The 22,679-nt window shown below is 39.4% G+C and overlaps 1 protein-coding gene across 3 annotated transcripts in view; it reads left to right on the top strand.

Annotated features, from left to right (window-relative positions):
• LOC150079071 (putative ATP-dependent RNA helicase DHX35) overlaps positions 1-22,679 on the top strand; it is a 427,459-nt gene that overhangs the window by 297,551 nt on the left and 107,229 nt on the right. For all 3 annotated transcript variants that reach the window (XM_090383587.1, XM_090383586.1, XM_090383585.1), the window contains exon 14: positions 758-852. In XM_090383587.1, coding sequence (XP_090239713.1) covers positions 758-852 — 95 coding nt within the window. The remainder of the gene's footprint in view (positions 1-757; positions 853-22,679) is intronic.

Genomic DNA, 22,679 nt, shown 5'->3' with positions numbered 1-22,679 from the left:
GCAATATGGCCTTAGTTGCTAATGCTCCTAAAAACCAAAAACAACAACAACGACAGATGGAAGTTTGTTCCAGCAATTAACCACCAGCTGGCTAAAGGCAAATTTCTGCACATCTATTCTACATCTTTCTTTTCTTAATTTGAATTTATGCCCCCTTAGGTTCGTAATCTGAAGAAGTGGAAGGATCCCATCAGAATTCAGCGTGCTCAACCCATTCAAGGAATACAGATGTCTTGTGGGAGACATTTGTATGCTTTTATTAGGATTCCACATTTGACTGGCTTCACCCATTACATCAAATGTGTGTGTGTATGTGCTTGCATGGGCATCCAGCATATCTTTTCTGTTGATTAAGAAGGCAACTTGTATCTACTTCAATCCACCTGACTCAGAATAATTGTATTTTTTTTTTTTTTCACAAAACCAAAGTCTACAGAATTTTCACTGTTCTTTAACCACATAATTTCACTTGTTTTAGCAATCTTTCATGATGAAAACTCTCTTGCTGCATACTGTTTAGAATTAAATGATGTTAGAATTAAAATGGTACAGTTTCAAAGTGATATTGTACTGTAAATCTCAAATCTGCATGTAAAGACATTGAAATATTCATTTCTGAGAATGCAGAAATTTAAAAAAAAAAAAAAAAAAAAAAAGTGCAAATAACATGTTCCAGTGGATATTTTCTTAAACTTAAATTAAATATTCTTTTTTTCTTATTTTAATTTATTTATTATTATTTTTTTTTATTGTGTAGAAGAATTTGGTTGCTCAGAAGAGGCTGTTATAATTGTTGCCATGTTACAAGTGCGGAATGTATTTCTCTTTCCTTCCAGTAGGAATGCTGAAGCAGTATGTATCAGTCCTTGATTGGTTATTGGTTTTTTCTTCTGTAAATTATTTTTTCTTATACACATAATTGTATATATCTGTATATGAATAATTATAAAATTAAGAGGGGTTAGCCATCCTTTCTTGCTTATAAATATATATACTTGTAAAAGGTCTGTTTGATCTTTGTTTGTTGCAATTCCTTTCTACTGGCTTGTTTGCTGCATCTTCTTAAGAGCCTTCAAGATAACACATTATTAGTTATTTGGTTTTCTTTCAGTTCATATGTATAAAGAAGTCCAAAGTAATAAGTACCTATCAGAGATTTGGGAAAGCTTTAAATCAAGAATTAATTTAAGATCTGGGTACTTATGGTAGTTGCTAATCTAGATTTTATTAAATATAGACAAAAGTGCTTAATGTTTAAATTAGCTGATTGCATTTCTTGAAGACAAATACAGTAATCACAGATATGAGGCAGCCATCAGTTAAAATATTAGAGAGAGAGAGAGAGAGAGATTTAAAAATAAATAATTGTTTACCAAAAGCATAGATTTTTTTCATTATCTGAGAACATTCTCTATCATCTATACATGCTTTAACTCTTTTTGGAGAATACTGCTTGGCAAAGCAGTATTCTCCAAAAACATGATTTTCATTTATATTTAGGATTAAATTTAGGAGATATATACTTACTTTTTGGCATTGCTACTTTGCAGTTACAAAGAACTGAATGACCAAAGCATGAAATAGCTAAAACTGCCTGAGTTGAAGAGGCCTTTAAAAATTCCTCCAGTTTCCAGCATTTGACCTCAACCCTCCCTTTCCAAACAAGAGATAATTGGTGAAACCACTGTATTGTCATGGGGATTCTATGTTAGGTCTTTCCTGAGCTGTTGACCAGAATGTCTCATGCAGTGGCTTAGAAGTTTTGTTCCTGAGGGGTGACTACCCTTTGTGTTAATATTTGTATTATCCACGTGGTGAAAGGAAGCTATATATTTTTGCTGTGTTGGCAAGAAATAAATAAATAATATCAAATAAAGCTACCCATGTATTTCATTCTTCATGTATATCCTGATCTAGCTGACCCTGAAATTTCAACAAGCTGTCAGCCTCGATTGCACAGCAGGTGATAACTTATTTCATTAATTAACAAGTCTAAAAGAAACTCAGTATACAGCCAAGTCTGAACTTCATTCATCATATTTTGTTTTTATATTCATAGTTCTAATATTATTTGAGGGCAAAAAGAGCATTATTATTCATGTGGGAACTAATGATATTAAATACAGCAATTTGTTGGATAAATATAGAATTTCAGTTAAAAATGCCACAAATTGGGTCAAAATGCATACAAGTTGTGTCTGAAAAATTTAAGGATTTTTTTTTTTTTTACAATACTACTAGCACCATACATTGCCCACTTTTGAAACTACTAGCATTAGCATTAGTTGAGGCATATGATGCAAGAAAGCAAGCTTCTATAGCATCAGCCAAAAAAAAAACTTCCCATTTCACCTAGCTGGTCACTCCAAATGTTTGTCTAGTTGAGCCTTAAATTTCAGCCTTAATGTCCAAGTTTGCAGATGATACAAAGTTGACAGGGCTGTTAACGACAGTAAAGACAGTCTACTACTCCAACTGGATCTAGATAGGTTGAGCAAATGGGCTAAGTGGCAACTGAAGTTTAACATTGACAAATGCAAAGTGCTGCATATGGGTAGCAATAACCCAAGAGAAATGTACTTAGCTGTGTGGTACTACACTCAGGGAAGTGGAAATTGAAAAAGACCTGGGGGTAAAGACAGTTGTAGAATGGATGTGTGGAAGTTTGCCTTTAGCCAGCGGGTGGTTGATTGGTGGATCAGACTTCCATATTTTGTTGTGGAAGTCGATAGCCTAAATAAATTTAAGGCTGAGCTGGACAGGCATTTGGAACATATGGATGGGTGAAATGGGAGTGGTTTTTTTTTTTTTTTTTTTTTTTGGCTGATGCATAAGCTTGCTTTCTTGTATCGTATGCCTCTACTAATGCTGATGCTAATTTATTTAAGATATCAACTTCCACAACAACAGATGGAACTTTGTTCCAGCAATCAACTACCTGCTGCTAATGGCAAATTTCCACATGTTTATTCTACAACTGTCTTTCCTCTATTTGAATCTATGCCCACTCAGGTTCTTTCTAATCAAGTGGAAGTATCCCATCAGCATTGAGCCTGCTCAAACCATTCAAGGCCTTATACATCTCAATCAGATCATCTCGCAGGTGCCTGGTCTCCAGATGCTGCAACTTGCAGAACTTAAGCCTCTCTTGATAAGTGCACCCCTTTGTTCCTCTCACCAATCTTGTTGCCCTTCTCTTCAAAATGAGGCCTCCAGACCTGGAGACCTCATTTTAGGAAGGATGCGCAGTGATCAAGGATAAAACATTATCATGATCCAAAATTTTTTTTCACTGGTATTATTGATTCTGTGAAGGATGGGAAGATGTTCAGGACAATGCATGGAAATGGTTGGCCATCCCAGTCTCGTATATAGTCTTGACCATCAAAAAGTTTTGGCAGCTGTTCGTGGTGGATTGTCACCTGTCCTTCCAAATGATAGCTGAACAACTTCACATCAGTGAGAATACCATGTGTTAGATTATTGTCGGAGATTTGAAAAAAAGGAAAGTGTGCTCGCTCTTTGTATCACATGCATTGATGGTTGAACAAAAGAAGGAGGAATGAGTTGCTGTGTGTCAAGATTTGATTGAAATTGCAGACGATTCAGACTGTTTTTTAAAAAAATCATAACTAATGATGAATCATGGTGCTTTGCATATGAACCTGAAACAAAAAGACAATCAGCTGCATGGATTGGAGAAAATTCACCGAGGCTGAAGAACTCCGGTTACAAAAACTTGAACCAAAATGATGTTGGTAATTTATTTTGATTAGGAGAGAAATGTGTACAAAGAATTTGTACTAGAAGGAAAGACAGTCAGCTCTAAATTTTATATAGGATTGATGGACATGTTGAAAAGAATTCAGCATGTTAGGCTAGACATGGCTGAGTCAAGTGAGTGGTTCTTGCTTCACGACAATGCACTTTCATACAATACGACCATAGTCAGCAGTTTCTTGCATGGAAGGGCATTACAATACTTTACCATCCTTGATTTTCAGATTTGGCTCCTGCTGATTATTTTCTGTTCCCCAAAGTGACATTCCACCTGAAGGGACACCATTTTGACAGTGAACCAAACCAGTGAAAGGAAACCTGTTTAACAAGGAAATTAAACAGGGTTCCATGAGATCAGTTCCGCAGAGCCATCCAGAGGCTGTACGACCAAAGTACAAGGGATGTACTTTGAAGTTTAAATGGTAACAAATTTTATTTCCCTGAGATTTAGATTTTTTATGAATGTAGTCTTAAAATTTTTCAGACACACTGTATGTGTCTGCAATTTACAGCATATAGTCCCTCCTATGCTTGGGTACAATAGGAGGGACTATATGCAATCCCTCCTATTGTATTTAAATAGGGCGTGACTCTCTTTAAAAATTACAGCTGTGAATTACAGGCTCCAAAAAAGCGATATGTTTGCCTTTTTATTTACCTAATTGTTATTATTATTATTATTATTATTAATAAAAATAATAATAATAATAATAACAATTAGGTAAATAAAAAGGCAAACATATTGCTTTTTTGGAGCCTGTAACATAGTCTTATAGTTATTGTTACGCTGGTTATTTTTAATTTCGATAAAGAGTTTTTGTAGATTACTACTTAATATACGTAAAACCGTTATTTCGTTTGAATCTTGCAGCCGTTGTTTTTGTATAGAGTAGTAGGGAATTCAAATTTTTAATTGTGTTAACTAGGCAGCTCTAACGTATAATTATATAGCGTAATACGCATCACTGCATTTAGAATTCTATTAGATGTAGTATTGACAATTAGTTAATTAAATTTATTGATCTTATTAATTTAAAACATCATGACCCAGACTAGAGTAGCAAAGCAACAGGCACAAAGTGGCAGGAGTGCTGTGACTCGGGGAACTGAGGGGGGCAATTCTCCAATGCATCACAGCCTAAAAAAATTTGTGCAACTTGTGAAATGTTTGCCGAACTCTCTGGAACAGAACATGATATAGCCAAGGAGGATGGCTTTATGTGTGCCAGGTGCAGAGAGTGTCTAGAAATTAGGCATCAACTCAGCATTCTACTGGGCATCTACGAGAGCTTGAGGTTTAGGGTAGATGCCCTCGAAGAAATTAATATGAGGGGCCCGTCATGCTTTCAGCTGCCCAACTCAACACCAGAGCTCACTCCTGGGCATCAGGCAACACAGTGGCAATCTACAAGTCAGAATGCACTGGTCCCAAAGGAACTAGTTATTGTTGGTGACTCTATTGTCAGGGAGACAGGGAATATATTGTGTAAAAAGGATAGATGGAACAGGACCAGGGTATGCTGCCAGAGGCAAAAGTTGATGACGTAAAGCATATATCATATTTTAAAGGGGCACAAAAGGCGATATTGTTGTACACGTTGGCACCAATGACATTAAGAGTAGGAGATCTGCAGATTTACTTAACAAGTACAGGTCAGTGTTGCAAAAAAGTTGTGAATTAAGGTTAAATTTGAAAGTGTCTGCAATTCTGCCCAGACATGATTGGAGGGAGTATAGGTTGAGAGCCTTGTCAATCAATTCGGCCCTGGACGGAAGGCTCAAGGGCTAGAATTTTTTTCAGCATGGTCTGTGCTTGTTAACAGGAGAGACTGCTTCTACAGGGATGGGATACACTTAAATTGAAAGGGTGCAAGAATATTTGCTGATGCTATTGAGGCAGTGTTAGGTGGGTCGGAAAACTGCTAGCTTGGGGTTAAAAGGTTAACAGGCTAAAAGGTTAAAAGTAGCCACAGGCAGAGGTGAAGGTGATTCTTGCACAACTTCAAAAAAAAAATAATAGCGACCTGGAGCGAGGGGTGCTGGGGGTTTCAGCAACTGATGGCAGTCATCATGAAACAGATGGGTATATGGGATGTGTTAGGGTAACTAATAATAAGGATAGGTACATGTATACCAATGCTAGAAGTATAGAAAATAAATTTGAAGAATTTGAAGTGTTGGTCAAGACATCAAAGGCGGATATTGTTGGGATAGCAGAGACGTGGTGTCACACAGATATAAGGAAGGCAGAACTGGAATTTGGGGAGTACAATGTGTACAGAAAGGATACACAGGATAGGAAGGGAGGAGGTGTTCTGCTGTTAATTAAGAAAAACATAAAATCAAAAGAAGTGCATCCAGTTGATATAGATGAACAGTGCACTGCTGAGTCAGTTTGGTGTGTGACATAAGCACTGTGAAAGCAAAAATAAGAGTAGAAGGTGTGTTGTATTCCTAATGACTCGAATGAGTACAATGAACAATTGTACAGAGAAATTGAGTGGGTTAGTACATCAGAATGTCTTCTAATGGGGTATTTTAACTTCCCAGATATTGACTGGAACTTGTGGGTTGGTCACTCACACACTAATAAGACTTTTGTGGATTTATTGGATGATTGTTTTCTGCAGCAGCATGTTACCCTCGCTGGTTATCAGCAGTGATCATTCGTGTATTAAGAATTTGCAGATAAAGGAACCACTAGGTGGCAGTGATCACAGTGTACTGATGTGGGATTTACTTAAAGATATAATTACCATCAGGGGTAAAAGGAAAGGGTTTTTGCTTCCGTAAAGGTGAGTACAGTGGTCTCAGACAGTTTTTGAATTCTGTACAGTGGGATCAACTGACAATGTTACCAACAGTAAATTCTAAGTGGGAAGCATTCAAGGAATTAATCGTGGATGCTACTAAAAGTTTCATACCTATTAAGAAATATTATTCAAGGTTTAGACCTAAATGGTTATCAAATGAACTAATGAGACTCGTGACAGAGAAGAAAAATGCATGGGATGCATATAAATTATCAAGCAACTCAGAAGCCTATGGCAGATATAAGCTAGTCTGTAATCAGGTCACAAAGGAGGTTAGGTAGGCGAAGGCAGATTACGAGAAATCTTTGGCAAAAGATGCTAAGAAAAACAGCAAGGATTTCTTTACTTATATAAACTCTAAAAGGAAGGGGATGAATCTGATTGGTCCACTTGGTATCGATGGTTCGACTGTTGATGAACCTGCTCAGATAGCAAACAAACTGAATGAGTATTATGCATCTACATTCACACATGAGGAGTGAAGGTTTGAAAATGGCAGAAGGTTATCAAATTGTAGCAGGGTGCTTAATGATTTTGTAATAACTGAGAGCAAAGTGGAGGAGAAATTGTTGAAGTTAAACATAAGAAAGGCACCTGGGGTGGATGGGATCTATCCAGTTATATTAAAGGAGGTGGAAAGCAACTAAGGAAACCCTTAGCCATAATTATGAGAGCATCCTTGGACTCAGGGGAGGTCCCCACAGACTGGAGATGTGCAAATGTATCCCCAATTTACAAAGGGGGATTGAAGGGTGACAAGAGTAATTATAGACCAGTTAGTTTAACTTCTGTTCTGGGTAAAATAATGGAGTCACTAGTTAAAGATGCATTGCAGGATCATCTAGACAAGACTGCAGCAATAATTCAGACATAGCATGGGTTTGTTAAGGGAAAGTCTTGTCTGACAAATTTGATAGGATATTATGTGGTTACAAAGGAACTGGATGCAAAAAAATAATTTTGATATCATATACTTGGATTCAGGAACGCTTTTGACACTGTTGCGCATGGAAGACTACTCTACAAATTGTAGCAGAATGGTATTGAGGGTAAGTTGCTACAATGGATAAAAGGATGGTTGAGTGGGAGAAGACAGAGGGTGGTAATCTATGGGTGCTGCTCTTCATGGAATAATGTTATTAGTGGAGTCCAACAGGGTACGGTGTTGGGTCCTCTGTTGTTTTGTATATTTATCAGTGATATTGATGAAGGTATATCAGGCTTAGTGTCAAAGTTTGCAGATGATATAAAGGTTGGCATGGTTGTTAATGACAGTAATGGCAGTGTGCTACTGCAACAGGATTCTGATAATTTGGGCAGGGGCTAAGAAGTGGCAACTGAAGTTTAACCTTGACAAATGCAAAGTACTATATATGGGTAGAAGTAACCCCAGAGAAACGTACCAACTGTGTGGTACTACACTTAAGATGGTAGAAAATGAAAAAGACTTGGGAGTAATTGTGCAGTCAGATATGAAGTTTTCTGAGCAATGCAGACAGGCTGCCAGGGCAGGTCATGGGGTTTTGTCAATGATATATAGGAATTTTTCTAACAGGGAAAAGGATGTGATTGTCCCTCTGTATAAGGCAATGGTCAGGCCACACATTGAGTACAGTAATACCCCGAAGTTACGCGATAGGTGGGTCCGACGAAGCGTAAGTCGAATTCGCGTAAGTCGGGGTACAACTTTGCATATAAATACATATAAATTTTACTTAATTGGGACCAAGGACTAACAAAAACACTAGTTTAGAAGAAAAATATTAATAAAATTGCAGTTCTTTATACATATTAATACAAAATATGTATTAAAAAACAAATGACTTACGTTAAAAAGTTATTTCGATGTCGATGGCTTCATAAAATCTAACAAATTCGTCTGACGACACAGTGCCTTCTTTTTTTCACGCAGAATTTCTTCGTAGCAAGCTTATAATTTTTTTATTCCTTGCTTTGTAGCTATAACGCGTTCTTCGTTGGAGTCTATGTTTTCTAAAATTTTTAAGCCCTTTACAATTGAGCCCTTTTCAATTTTCAAACTGTCAAGTTTGCAATTGTCATGTGCTTTTCGCCGTTTCTTCATTTAGGCCTGTAGCACGTGCAATATCACATGGTCTTTCATTTCGCTCAAAGCGTTTCACAATTTCATATTTTTTCTCTATCGACAGAGGCGGACTGGCCATAAGCCTTACCGGGGAAATCCCGGTGGGACAGTGTGATTTTGGCCATAAACCATAGTATGAGGCCACTATAAATTTTCCCGGGTAAGAATTTTTGACCCAGTCCGCCTCTGTTTATCGATAATTGCTTTTCTTTTTCTCTCTGAATCTGCAGTGTCTTCACCAGGACGCTTCCTTTTCACACCTTTTAATTAAGTATTTTACTCATTTTTAGGGAATAAAGCACAATTACAAAACGAGGAGGCACGCTTGATATGCATAAACAAAGCTGCGCGCATGTAGCAACTGAATAAACAAAGCTGCGCGCATGTAGCAACTGAATAAACAACACCATAAAGGCAGAGATACACTATTAACACCTCACATTTCTAGGGGTTACTACCATAAAACAATAAAAATCCAGTTGCGTTTCTGCTAGTGAAATCTGTTATAAACTGGTAGTAAACTCGATCTAATTGCATTTGCGATTATACCGATAGCTGGAATTGTGTTGGTTTTTACGTTATTATGGTGAAATGTGTTTCCCCTTCACTGATATAAAAAACATAAAAGCAGCAAAGTTGAATTTTGTTCATCTTTCGCTCTCATTCTCCGCCGTCGCACCGTATATCGATAACATATGAAAAACGACCTTGAAGATAGTGGGCGGCAGCGTTGCCAAACGAAAAAATCAAGAACCGCGTAACTCCGAGTTCGCGTAAGTCGGGGTATTACTGTACTGCGTACAGGTCTGAAGGCCTTATTTTAGGAAGGATGTAGATTTGCTTGAGCGTGCATAGAGAAGGGCAACAAGATTGGTGAGGGGAATGAAGGGATCCTCTTACCAAGAGAATCTTAAGTTCTGCAAATTGCAGCAGCAGAAGACTAGGCACCTGCGCGGTGATCTGATTGAGGTGTATAAGGCCTTGAATGGATTGGACATGCTGAATTCTGATGGGATCCTTCCACTTGTTCAGATTACGAACCTAAGGGGGAATAAATTCAAATGTGGAATAGATGTGCGGAAATTTGCCTTTAGCCAGCGGGTGGTTAATTGCTGGAACAAACTTCCATCTGTCGTTGTGGAAGTTGAGAGGTTAAATAAATTTAAGGAGGAACTGGACGGGCATTTGGAGGGAATGGTGTGTTTTTTTTTTTTTTTTTTTGGCTGATGCTGCATAAGCTCATACACTTTCTTTCTTGCATCACATGCCACTACTACTATGCTGATGGCCTTGTGGAATAACTCAAGACTTGAGGGTTGGGGGTGGGGAAGACAGGGATAATATATATATGCAATTTTCTGATGATATGGATCAAAGTAATGCTTGGACATATTTCAAGAGCTCTTGTTTGTTAGGATTGTCTGTATTCTGGTAGATAAATGAACAATCTGTGCAAGGAAGAATCTCAGCATCTTGACCAGCTGGGTCCTTGTGACTAGAAAACAGAAACCAGCTGGAGTTGTGAACATTAAAATCACCAAGGAAAATTACCTCCCTGTTAGAAAAGTTGGACTGGAGAAACTCAAGTTGCAAAGAGAAGAAATCAGAGTTCCAAGTCATTAGTGAAGTTGGGAGAACAGTAGAGACAACGGATGAATTTTACAGAATGAGGTAGAGAGATTTTAAGCCAGAGAAGATTGAAAAGAGGAGATTCCAAATTACCAAATCTCTGACAGGGAATGTCGGAACGGACATATGCACAAGTACCACTTTTGAGGCAATAGGAATCATACAGCGAATAATTTTGGCAAATGAGATGAGCAGTGGCTGAATTAACAGATAGCTGAGACTCTGTCAGAAAGAGTACATGTTGTTTTGGCAGACTGTAAGTGGAAATGGACATCATTGGGATTAGAACTGAGACCACATATATTTGTGAAATGAACTAGGAAGTGTTTGGAGAATCTTAGATCTCTTTAGATCGCTTTGCAAATAAGTTTGTTCTATTAGTTAGTAAGAAAAAGTGGGGGGGCATGCTGTATGAAATTTTTGGATATGGCATATACATGGTAAGAATATAACCAGATCCTTGACATAAAGTGGCCTCGACAATGCCCCCCACATGCACACTATTCAGACTCCTTCCAGTCACTGTCTGGCAGAGTAGAGGCAGCAAGATTATACACTAGCTGATCCAGAAGCCTCCTAGAGAGTTACCAATAGGTTTGGTCCATTGTGCTAATTAGCAGCCAGCCTGCAAACACCGTTTTAGAGTTGTACTGTGCATAATCTTGTTATACCTTTGAAATGTAAGTAAATTTGGATCTCACCATGGTGTTCATCATAACCTCAAAAGACATCAATCATACTGCATTATGTGGAAGAGATGCTGGGGGGGGGGTGACTGGAACTTTGCTCTGGAGACTAAACATGGGGTTCCACCACTTCAGGCTTCCAGTAAGCAAACTGGTGGTATTGCACAGGTTGATGAGGGGCAGCATTCTTCCTTGAATCCTGCTTAATTCAAGGCCGCACTTGAATCCTGCTTACGTTGGTTCACACCTGGGTGGTCACCCACAGTGTGCTTGGGCATGGGGGTTATACCCAGGATTACTGACAGTTCCACCATTGTGAAGGTGCAAGCAGAAGATATGGCTGTCCGGACTTTGCCAAAATTAAGTCCATTTGACTTGAGTGTCACCCAAATGTCAGTTCCATCAGCATTTTAGACTCCCAGTTAGCAAGCACAGCTTTTCTGGCATATCTGAGAGAATGTCTGCGACAGCCTCAAGGACAAGAGGTTATGTAAAGATATGCAATCTTTGCAGCATTTTTTAAAAGGAAAAAATTTCGGTTGCTTAGAATTATTGACATTTATTCAAAAAAAAAACTTAGTTGAATTATATCCCAATATCACCATTTCTCTTTGGTTATTATTAACATTGTCAATTATGGTTGCGTCTGGAGAGAGGAGTTTTTCAAGACTCAAAAGGAGTCGAAGGCCTTACAATTACTGTAAGGCCTTCGATTCCATGCCTCATAGCTGACTAATAGAGGCACAGAACATCAACAAAGTAAATCCGATAGTGACAAACCTCCTGGGAGAAACGATGGCAAAATGGGGTACCACCATTAAGGTCGACAACATTACAATCAGGCCGATCCCCATCAGGAGATGTCCTGAGCCCACTGTAGTTCTGTCTAGTACTTAACCTGATATCCACCATGCTCAGCATCAGCAAGTACAGATATAACCTCAAAGAAGGAAGTAAGAACCTGTACACCCTCACCCACCTGAAGTACATGGATTATATCAAGCTCTACGCAGGAACCCAGAAGCAACTCTAGCAACTACTCTGGATCACTGAAGAATTCAGCAATGATATTAGGATGGAATTTGGTCTAGACAAATGCAAGACCCACAGATTGCACCAGGGAAAATTAGTCAACCGAAACTACCAATTGCAGACTGGTAAAGAGATCGAAGCCATGATAGAGGGAGAGGCCTACAAATACTTGGGGATGATGCAGGTTCAGCAGTTACAGCTTATGGAAATTAAGTCCTGCCTAACCAAAAAATACCATCAGAGACTCGAAAGCCTGCTGTAAGCAAAACTGAATAGAGGGAAGACAATTGAAGCCATAAACATCTATGCAGTCCTAATGCAAACACCCTTGTGGTGATAGATTGGACTAACACCGATCTGGAGGATATCATGAGAAAGACAATAATGACTGAGAATTGCCAGCACTACCCAAAATCAACCGTCGAGAGACTGACAATTGCTCTGAAAGAAAGAGGAAAGGGCCGTGACAGACCTCATCAAGCAACATCTGGTCCTTGAGGTTGTCACAGACATTCTCTCAGATATGCCAGACAAGCTGTACTTGCTACCTGGGAGTCTAAAACGCTAATGGAACTGATATTCAGGTGACACTCAAGTCAAGTGGACCCAATTTCAGCAAAGTCCGGATGGTCTGTGACAGCCAAATCCTCTGCTTGCACCTTCATGATGGTGGGACTGTTAGTAATCCTGGGTATAACCTCCATGCACAAGTACATGGTTGGTGACCACCCAGGTGTAACCAACGTAAGCAGGGGTCGAGGTGTGGCGCCCACACCACATGGAGGAACGCCGCCCTTCTATGTTACCAGGCAGTACTAGGTGGTAGATGACTCTCATCAACTGGTGAAATACCACCACTTTGCTTATTGGAGGCTTGAAGTGGTGGAATCCATGTTTAGTCTCTAGAGCTAAGTTCCGGTCAACCTTTCCCTATCTCTTCCATCATGCAGTATGATTGATGACTTTTGAGGTTATGATGAACGTCGTGGCGAGATCCAATATTCCTTACATTTCGAGGGTACAGCTCTAAAACGGTGTTCGCAGACCGGCCACTAGTTAGTACACCGGACCGAACCTATTGGTAACTCTCTAGGAGGCTTCCGGATCAGCTAGTGTATAATCTTGCTACCTCTATTCTGCCAGATAGTGACTGGAGGAAGTCCGAGTAGTGTGTATGCGAGGAGCATTGTCAAAGCCACATTATGACAAGGATCTGGGTATATTCTTACCATGTGTACGCCATATCCAAAAATTTCATTACTTAATACAGCATGTCCCACTCACTTTTACTTACTATTGAATATACAATGAATTGTCAAACTAATAGAGCAAGCTTATCTGTGAAAAGATCTAAACCTCCCAAGCACTTCCTAATTCATTTCACAAATATATGTGGTCTCAATTCTAATCTCAACGATGTCCATTTCCACTTGCAGTCTGCCAAACCCCATTTACTTTTTCTGACAGAATCTCAGTTATCGGTTGATTCAACTACTGCTCATCTCAGATGGCCAAATTATTTGCTGTATGATTCCTTTCACCTCAAAGATGGTACTTGTGCATATGTCCGTTCTGATATTCCCTGTCAGAGATTTGGCAATTTGGAATCTCCTCTCTTTGATCTTCTCTGGCTTAAAATCTCTCTACCTCATTGTGTCAAATTCATCTGTTGTCTCTACCGTTCTCCCAACTCCACTAATCACTTGGAGCTCTTTGACTTCCTCTCTTTGCAACTTGACTTTCTCCAGTCCAACTTTCCTAACAGTGAGGTAATTTTTCTTGGTGATTTTAATGTTCACAACTCCAGCTGGCTTCCGTTTTCTAGTCACACGGACCCAGCAGGTCGAGATGGTGAGGCTTTTGCAATTACTAATGACCTAGCACAGATTGTTCATTTACCTACAAGAATACCGGACAATCCTAATCATACAGCCAATACGCTTGATCTTTTTCTCACAAACAACCCTTCTAAGTACACGGTCGAAGTGAGAGGTCCTTTAGGCACTTCAGATCACAAATTGGTGATTGTCTCTTCTCCAATGGAACCTTTATATCATGGCTATTCCCAACCTCATGTTGTTTGGCATTACAAGAATGCAAAATGGGATGACCTGCGAGACTTCTTTTCTTCTTTTCCTTGGTCAGATTACTGTTTCAAAACTTCTGATGTCAATGTTTGCTCAGATCGTGTCAGTGAAATTATTCTTGCAGGAATGGAATCCTTTATCCCACACTCCACTTTAAAATCTCGTCCTTTATCTAAACCTTGGTTTTCCAATAAATGTGCTAAGGCTGTTCAAGAGAAGAATGTTGCATATCGTAATTGGCTTGTTTCTAATTCTTAAGTTTCATTTTCTGCCTACACCAAAGCTCGCAACAATTGTAAAGCAGTTATTAATCAGTCCAAACTAGAGTTTGAACAGGCTAAGAGTAGAAAACTTGCTTCTTGCCCTAATGGTAGCCGAGCATTCTGGTCTCTTGCCAAAGCTATTGGCCACAACTTTTGCCCATCTCTGCTCCCACCTCTGTCCAAACCAGATGGCTCTGTTGTCACTTCAGCCAAGAATAAAGCTGACCTGCTAGCATCCCATTTTTCTTCCAGCTCATGTATTAATGATCTTGGTAAAACACGTCCCACCATTCCCAACACACTCCATTCACTGCCTCCTGTGGTCTTCCATCAAAATTATATCAGAAGGATTTTGATGAATCTTGATGCTAAGAAAGCTACAGGTCCTGATGGTATTTCTCCACTTGTTCTCAAAACCCATGCTCCTGAACTTACTCCTATTCTTTTCTGCCTTTTTTCACTTTCTTATTCCAAAGGTGTTTTTCCCTCTGCTTGGAAATTTGCTGATATCCAGCCAGTTCCTAAAAAGGGTGACAAATCCCTCCCATCCAGTTATCGTCCCATTGCAATTACTTCTACTCTTTCTAAAGTAATGGAGAAATCAATTAACCGCCAACTCTTAAACTACCTAGAAACCTTCCGTCTGATCAACGATCGCCAGTATGGATTCCGTCAGTGTCGATCCACTGGTGATACTCTGGCTTATGTTATCCATTTATGGACTAATTCAATGGAAAGGTTCAGTGAAACACAAGTAGTTGCTCTTGACATCTCAAAGGCCTTTGATCATGTTTGGCATAAAGGTCTTCTAAACAAGCTTCCATCTTATGGTTTGCCAACTGTTTTTAGTAATTGGTTATCCAGTTTTCTCTCTGATCACTCACTGAGGGTGATGGTAGATGGCTCTCTGTCTTCTAACTTCTCCACTAATGCCGGTGACACCCAAGGTTCAGTTCTTTCCCCCACTATTTTCCTCTTGTATATTAATGACCTTCTTCCATTGACTGGAAATCCTATCCATAGTTTTGCCGATGATAGCACATTACTTTCTATTTTGAGAAACCTTGTCCTGCTTAATCATCTTCAACTTCTCGAAAATCTGCTCCCAATTCCTTAAATGCCGATCTTCAGGTAATTCTCCAGTGGGGCAAAGACAACTTAGTTGATTTCAACCCTTCTAAAACTCAGTCTTGTCTTATATCTCGCAAAAAGGATTCTTCTTTTCCTATGCTTGTCTTTAGTGACACTCTGATTTCCAGGCAAAATGGAATATCTCTTTTGGGGATTACCCTGACTTCTAATCTCTTTTGGCACAAGCACATTACAAATATTGCTTCCTCTGCATCAAAAAAACTTGGTTTTCTCTTTCTCTCTGTGTTACTTTTCTTCCAAACGGCTGCTCACTCTGTATAAATCGCAAATCCGCCCTGCTGTGGAATATTGTTCCCACATCTGGGGTGGTGCCCCCAAAACCTCTCTCCCTCTCAGGCTTCTTGATTCCATTCAGAAGAGCGCAATTAGATTAATTAACGATTCATCTCTAACAGAGTCTCTCCACTCGCTTTCTCATAGACGTACTGTTTCTGCTGCATGCCTCTTCTACTTCAGTGGGCACTGTTCTTCTGAATTGGCTTCTATAATTCCAGCTCTCTCTTTCAAAACAGTCCGAACGTGTGCCGCCACCAGCCAACATCCATTTACTGTCCAACCTCAAACCCACAACCAACTTTTCATCTTCCCTCATTTATTCATTCAACTGCCGTTTTCTGGAACAACCTTCCTTCCTACGTATTTGCTGAAAATTACAATCTACAGAAGTTCAAGTCCAATGTCAACAAATATCTTCTTTCGTCTTCTCAACCTCCAACCTAAACACGGTACTAAGTACTATGGTTCTAATACCTCTCGTGTTTGGAGTTCAGATAAAAAAAAAAAAAAAAAACCCAGAAAACAGCGATTGCTAACCTGAAGGATTACTTTCAGAAACACACAGCAGCACTCCACCAGGCTATAAGGAAGGTAAACAAGCTGTATACCCCACTCAGCCTAAGCAAGGAGTCCCCTCCCAACCAGGAGGCACAAACAAAGCTATAAAGATGGGCAAAGAAGACGCTCCATGGCAGACTCTACAATGATCTCCATCAAGATCACTTAGATAAAATTGCTTCCAATGCATGGCTTGTGAGCAGGATGTTCTTCCCCCGAGACTGAAGGATTCATGCTCACCATCCAAGGCCAGATAATCAACACCAGAAACTATAGAAAATACATCGCCAATCCATCGAGCATGGAGTGTCCGATGACATGTCGACAATGCCACCTGGCCTCAGAAATGATCCAACACATCACTGCAGAATGCAAGGTGATCACCCAGAATTAGTACACTCATAGACATGATCAGGTAGCCAGGATAATGCATCAGAAGCTAGCAAGGAAATACCAGTTGATCAAAGAAAATGTACCGTATTAAAAGTATGAACCCCAGGCTGTACGGGGACTGTGCCATAATAAAGAATAAGACAATTATTATTATCATTGTTGTTGCTCTTATATTATTTCTCCCTGATTGGGGGATTCCACTCTGTGACGGGTACTGCTACCAAGTACACAGGGTGGTTGTAATGTCTGGTGTTACTGTTGGTCGAGGAAATCTCTGATTATTCTACAGGTGTTCAGGATTGCGACTTTCTGGAGGTCCTTGTAGGTGTTCTCTGGGAGACCTATTGCTGCTAGGCTGCTATGTAGTCTTTGGTACCATACCGGTGGTTGACATGATGATCGATGCTCCTTGCATATGCCACATCTCCTTGACCACATATCTCAGGTTCGTGTACTTCCTAATTTTTTTCTCATGGGTTTTGTAAATCAGGTAGGTAGCCTTTTTCATCTTGTCCACAAGGGTTATGTCCGGTCTGTTGTGCGGAATGGTCTTATCCGTTATTATGGCATGGTCCCAGTACAGCTTGTGGGTTCGGGTCTCTAGTACTGCCTGGGGTTTGTACTTGTAGTATGGTACACTTTCTTTGGTCAACTGGTATTTCCTCGCTAGCTTCTGATGTATTATCCTGGCTACCTGGTCGTGTCTATGAGTGTACTCAGTCTACACTCCGCAGTGATGTGTTGGATTGTTTCTGAGGCCAGGCGGCATCGTTGACATGTGTCATCTGACATTCCAGTCTCCTTTGCGATGTATTTTCTATAGTTTCTGGTGTTGATTACCTGGTCTTGGATGGCCAGCATGAATCCTTCAGTATCAGGGAAGAGTGTCCCACTTGTGAGCCATGCATTGGAAGAAGTGTTATCGATGTGATCTTGATGGAGGTCATATAGTGTCTGCCATGGAGTGTCTTCTTTGCCCATCTTTCTAACTTTGTTTCTTATACCATCTGGACAGGAGGGGGTTCCTCGCTTAGGTTGAGTGGGGTTTACCACTTATCTAGCTTCCTTATGGCCTGGTGCAGTGGTGCTTGTTGTTCTCGAAGTAATCCTTCAGGTTAACTATTGCTGTTTTCTGTTGCTCTATCAGGCCCTTCCTCCCTCTTTCCGAACAGTGTTAGTCTCTCCACTGCTGGCTTCGGGTGGTGTTGGCGGCTCTTGGTCATCATTGTCCTTGTCTTTCGCTTTATATTTCCTAGCTCGGTGTTAGTCCAATCTATGACCCCGAAGGTGTATGTTAGTACTGGAGCTGCATAGGTGTTTATGACCTTTAACTGTGTTCCCTCCATTCAGTTTTGCTTTCAGCAGGCTTCTGAGTCTCTGATGATATTTTTCGGTCAGGCACTTCTTGATTTCCTTGTGCTCTAACTGCTGAGCCTGCATCATCCCTAGGTATTTGTAGGTCTCTCCTTCTGTCATAGCTTCGATCTCTTTACCAGTCAGCAGCTGGTAGTTTCGGCCAACTAATTTTCCCTGGTGCAGTATGTGGGTCTTGCATTTGTCTACACCAAATTCCATCCTGATGTCCTTGCTGAATTCTTCGGTGATCCGGAGTAGTTGCTTCTCGGTTGCTGTTTAGAGCTTGATGTCATCCTTGTATATCATGGGTGGGTGAGGGTGTACAGGTTCTTCCTTCCTTCTTTGAGATTATATCCATACTTGCTGCCATTAAGCAAGGTGGATAGTGGGTTGAGTGCTATACCATTCAGAGCATCTCCCTGAAAGATTCCTCTTCTAATGGGGATTGACCTGGTTGTGACGTTCTCTACCTTAATGGTGGTACTCCATTTTGCCATTGTTGCTCCTAGGAAGTTTGTCACTATCGGATTGACCTTGTAGATCTTCAGAGTCTCTATTAGCCAGCTATGCTGTAAGGAGTCAAAGGCCTTGCGGTAATCGATGTAGGCCGTGTATAGGTTGCAGTGCTTCTTGTAGGCTTGCTCCATAACTGCGGCATCTATGGTTAATTGCTCCTTGCATCCTTTGCTCCTCTGCTTGTATCCTTTCTGCTGTTCAGCCATTATGTTCTGACTCTCTAAGTGGTCTGATATCTTCTTGGTTATGCAGCTGTTCAGGATCTTGTACATCATTGGGAGGCAGGTGATTGGCCTGTATTTCACCTTGTTTCTTGTATCTCCGTCTTTAGGCTTCAGATATGTGACTCCTTCAGTGAGAAACTTTGGGATTGTCTCTGGGTGCCTTATCATTCGAGTGAACTGCTCTGCTAGGTGCTTGTGTGTGCAGGTGAGCTTCTTGTACTAGTAGTTGTGGATGTTATCAATTCCTGGGGTTCACCAGTTGCTGGTGTTCCTGACCGACTGTTTTACTTCTTCTCAAAATCTCCCACTCTCTCATCTCTTGTATGTTCTTGGTTTTCTTCTGTTCTACTGCTATTCAGGGTTCTCTGCTGGGCGCCTCCGTAGCCAGGTGGGCAGGAGCAGCAGTGCGTAGCACACGCTTCTTGATTAGACCGGGGTTCGAGCCGTGACCACGAAATACGGAGGATGCGGAAAGGTCAGGAATGACCACCGCATATCCCCGGAACAATATGGCCTTAGTTGCTAATGCTCCTAAAAACCAAATAATAACAACAATAATGGTAGGTTCTCTGCTGTTATGTCTTACTTCACTGCTCCAGATATTTCCCAAGAACTCCTCAATAGTCTTCTTCTCGGGTTGTTCATTTCCTGCTTTCTCATCTTTACCCAGTTTCCTGTAGAAGGCTCTTTGGTCCTTATCAAAGATTCGGTTGTTTATTTTCCTCTGGGAGCTCTCTTTGTATTGGTGTAGTCTCTTGCCGAGTGTGAGGAGGTTCTATTCAGTGTGTCCAAGTATTCTCGTATTCTCTGATTTCTGGTCTTATGTTTGCTGTGGACGCTGTCTCTCTTGAGGATGCTCTTCTCCTTTCCAATCAATTTCTTACTTCTATTACCCTGTTGGTACTTGGTCAACTGACCTATCTTGACTCTTAATTCTTCTATCTTCTGCTGAAGTCTTCTTCCCAAGCTGTCGGTTCCTTCTGTTTTTGGTTCTTCTGCTGCTGGTGTCTCATTTCTTTTCCATTAATCCTAGTAGCTGCTATGGCAGCACAGTATATGGCTGTGTGGATAGCCTCCAGCATTGCACCATTGTTGTCAAGGTATTCCAATATTTACAAATGAATATGTAAATATTGGAACCAACAAAAAAAAAAAAAAAAAAAAAAAATTCATACCTCGAGAACAATAGTTTCAAATTCTATAGGATATTTATCCACTGATTCCAAAAATACCAAAATTACAGTTTGATCGTGTCTTCACTGAAAGGTATTATACTGAAATTTTAATTCAGTAGACTGACTAGTTTCAAATATACAATAATACACTTACTATCTTAAGAATAAATCTTATTAATTTTAAAATAGTTTAGTCAAACATATAATGTACTATATACAGGCCATTTCCTTAGAAATGTTTGCCACTCAGAGAATTTCCCCTTGTAGTCCATTTTGCTGTCTCTCTTACGAAACAAGCAATAACCTCCCATCATGGCAGTATCCCAGCAACCTTGGTATCTCTTCTCCATCCTGGATAAGTCCTGATGAAAGCATCCCTCTGCTCATCACTTACATTTCGCATGTTTTGAGGGGGGGGGGACTGACATTTTCAAAGATATTCAGCAGACCATACCGTTGTAGCATTGCAGTGAAGTTGACACCAGAAATTCATAATTATTTTCTTTCCTACTTCCAAGAAATCCTTGCGCAACTGCTTTAAATTATCTCCAAGCTGCTCGTTCTGTATCCTTTAGTTTTGTTTCAAATAATCTTTTGGGGACGTTCTTTATTTGAGATTCAATAAAAAATTCCTTCTATCAGTTTTGCATCTGATAAATCGGAAAACATTTCCATTAGGTGGTAGAATCTTTTTCCTTTGTTATCCAGAGCCTTAACAGGATTATTCATTAATTAAGCTTTAAATGCAAATGTGGAAGAAGGACCTTTTTTGGTTCAACCAGTAGAACATATTTTATGTTGCTCACATGTTTTTAGTACTACCTGATAAAAATTCCAGATGGAAATTCTCTTTTTCCACCACTGCAAACAATGATGTTTTTTTGTTGTGTGGCTCTTCTGCAAACATAGGAAACAGCAGTATTTTGTGAAAACTCCTTGTAAACCTTAAGATTACCGCAGACATTCCAAGCAAAAACATGGTACTTTATTACATTAAGAATTTTGGAAAACTTGCATGTGTTTCTTTCAAAAGAACAATCAGAAGAAGAGAAACTAATCGAAATACATTTTTGATATACTGTAATTTTGTGACATTTTTTATTAAAATTTTCACAAATTGAAAATTACAATATATGCTTCATGCAATTTCCACTGTTGTAACCTATAACCAAGGCATTCTTTTGCTATTGTATTGATAAATTTCAATATGAACTAAGTCATTTTACTCTTCTTACTTACCAAAGTGTCAGAACTGCCCCAGGTTTATCAGTGCCCTCTCCAATGTCCTATTAAGTTTATTTCAAGAATAAACAAAGGAATTACCTTTATTCTGTCTATAGAACTTCTTATCCAACTCTCCTAAAATGCCGATAAATTACGAATGATGATTTAAAACTCAAAATGTGTTCCTGACCATCAGCCCACGAGTAATTCAATACCCAAGGATCGCAGTCATAGACCCCAATCCAGCCCCAGAAATATCAAACCCCATGTAACCTCTAGTGATGGAAGATATTGTCAGAAAAAACACAGGTTAAAAATATAAGTTAGAATACGATTAAAATACGATGAAAAATAAAATATTAACATCATCCACTAAAATTTCCTCAGTGAAGTGAACAAAAACTTTTTGACATGTGTCATGCTCACAGGATGGAATAAAATTAATGAATATTGTGTATGTGTGTTACTTTATAAATAGAAGATTAATCTCTAGAATGCGTGTGTTGGAACGATCAGATTCGTAGTCATTCAAACGCATGCATGCTAAAGATTAATCTCCTATTTATAAAGTAACACACATACACAATATTCATTAATTTTATTCCATCCTATGAGCACAACACATGTCAAAAAGTTTGGCTCACTTCAGGGAGGAAATTTTAGTGGATTTTAAAATTTTATTTTTCATCATATTTTAATCGTATTCTAACTTATATTTTTAACCTGTGTTTTTCTGATAATGTCTTCCATCACTAGAGGTTACATGGTGTTTGGTATTTCTGGGGTTGAGTTGCGGTTTGCGATTGTGACCCTAGGGTATTGAAATTACTCTTGGGCTGATGGAGAGGAACACATTTTGAGCTTTAAATTATTTAAAATTATCATTTATAATTTATCAACATTTTAGAAGAGTTCAATACGAAGAAGTCCTTTAGATGGAAGAGAGGTAATTGCTTTGTTTATTCTTGAAATGTTAATATAACAGGATAAATTGAGCCTATGGAAGCTCTTACTTATTTAGAATTTACTATTAAGTTTACCAGTGGACATGGAAGAGCCCAAATAGATGAACAACTAATGAAATTGACATCATCCTCACTAACAGAAGATATATCGTGAATGGTGTTACTGTCCTGAACAAGGTAAATGTTGGAAGTGATCACAGAATGGTAAGATGCACGCTTGATATAGATGTAAGAAAAGAAAGGAAAAAACTGACTCGAGTAAATAATACAAAGGTCTTTGAGATGACAGAAGAGGAGAAAAAGCAGTGTGTACTGAAACTTAAGAACAAGTTTGAGCTTCTGCAGACTGTTCAGGACCAAGATATCGACGAGGAATATTGCAACTTTCTGAAAGTGAAACCTATAGGTAAAAATAAATCCAAAGAAGAAAAAATTAGTCAAGAAAC

This window comes from Mastigoproctus giganteus, chromosome 10 (genome assembly GCF_048544385.1).
Source record: "Mastigoproctus giganteus isolate SK-2022 chromosome 10, ASM4854438v1, whole genome shotgun sequence".
NCBI lineage: Eukaryota > Metazoa > Arthropoda > Arachnida > Uropygi > Thelyphonidae > Mastigoproctus > Mastigoproctus giganteus.
Note: the sequence above shows the minus strand (reverse complement) of the source record. Positions and strands in the feature narration are given on the sequence as shown.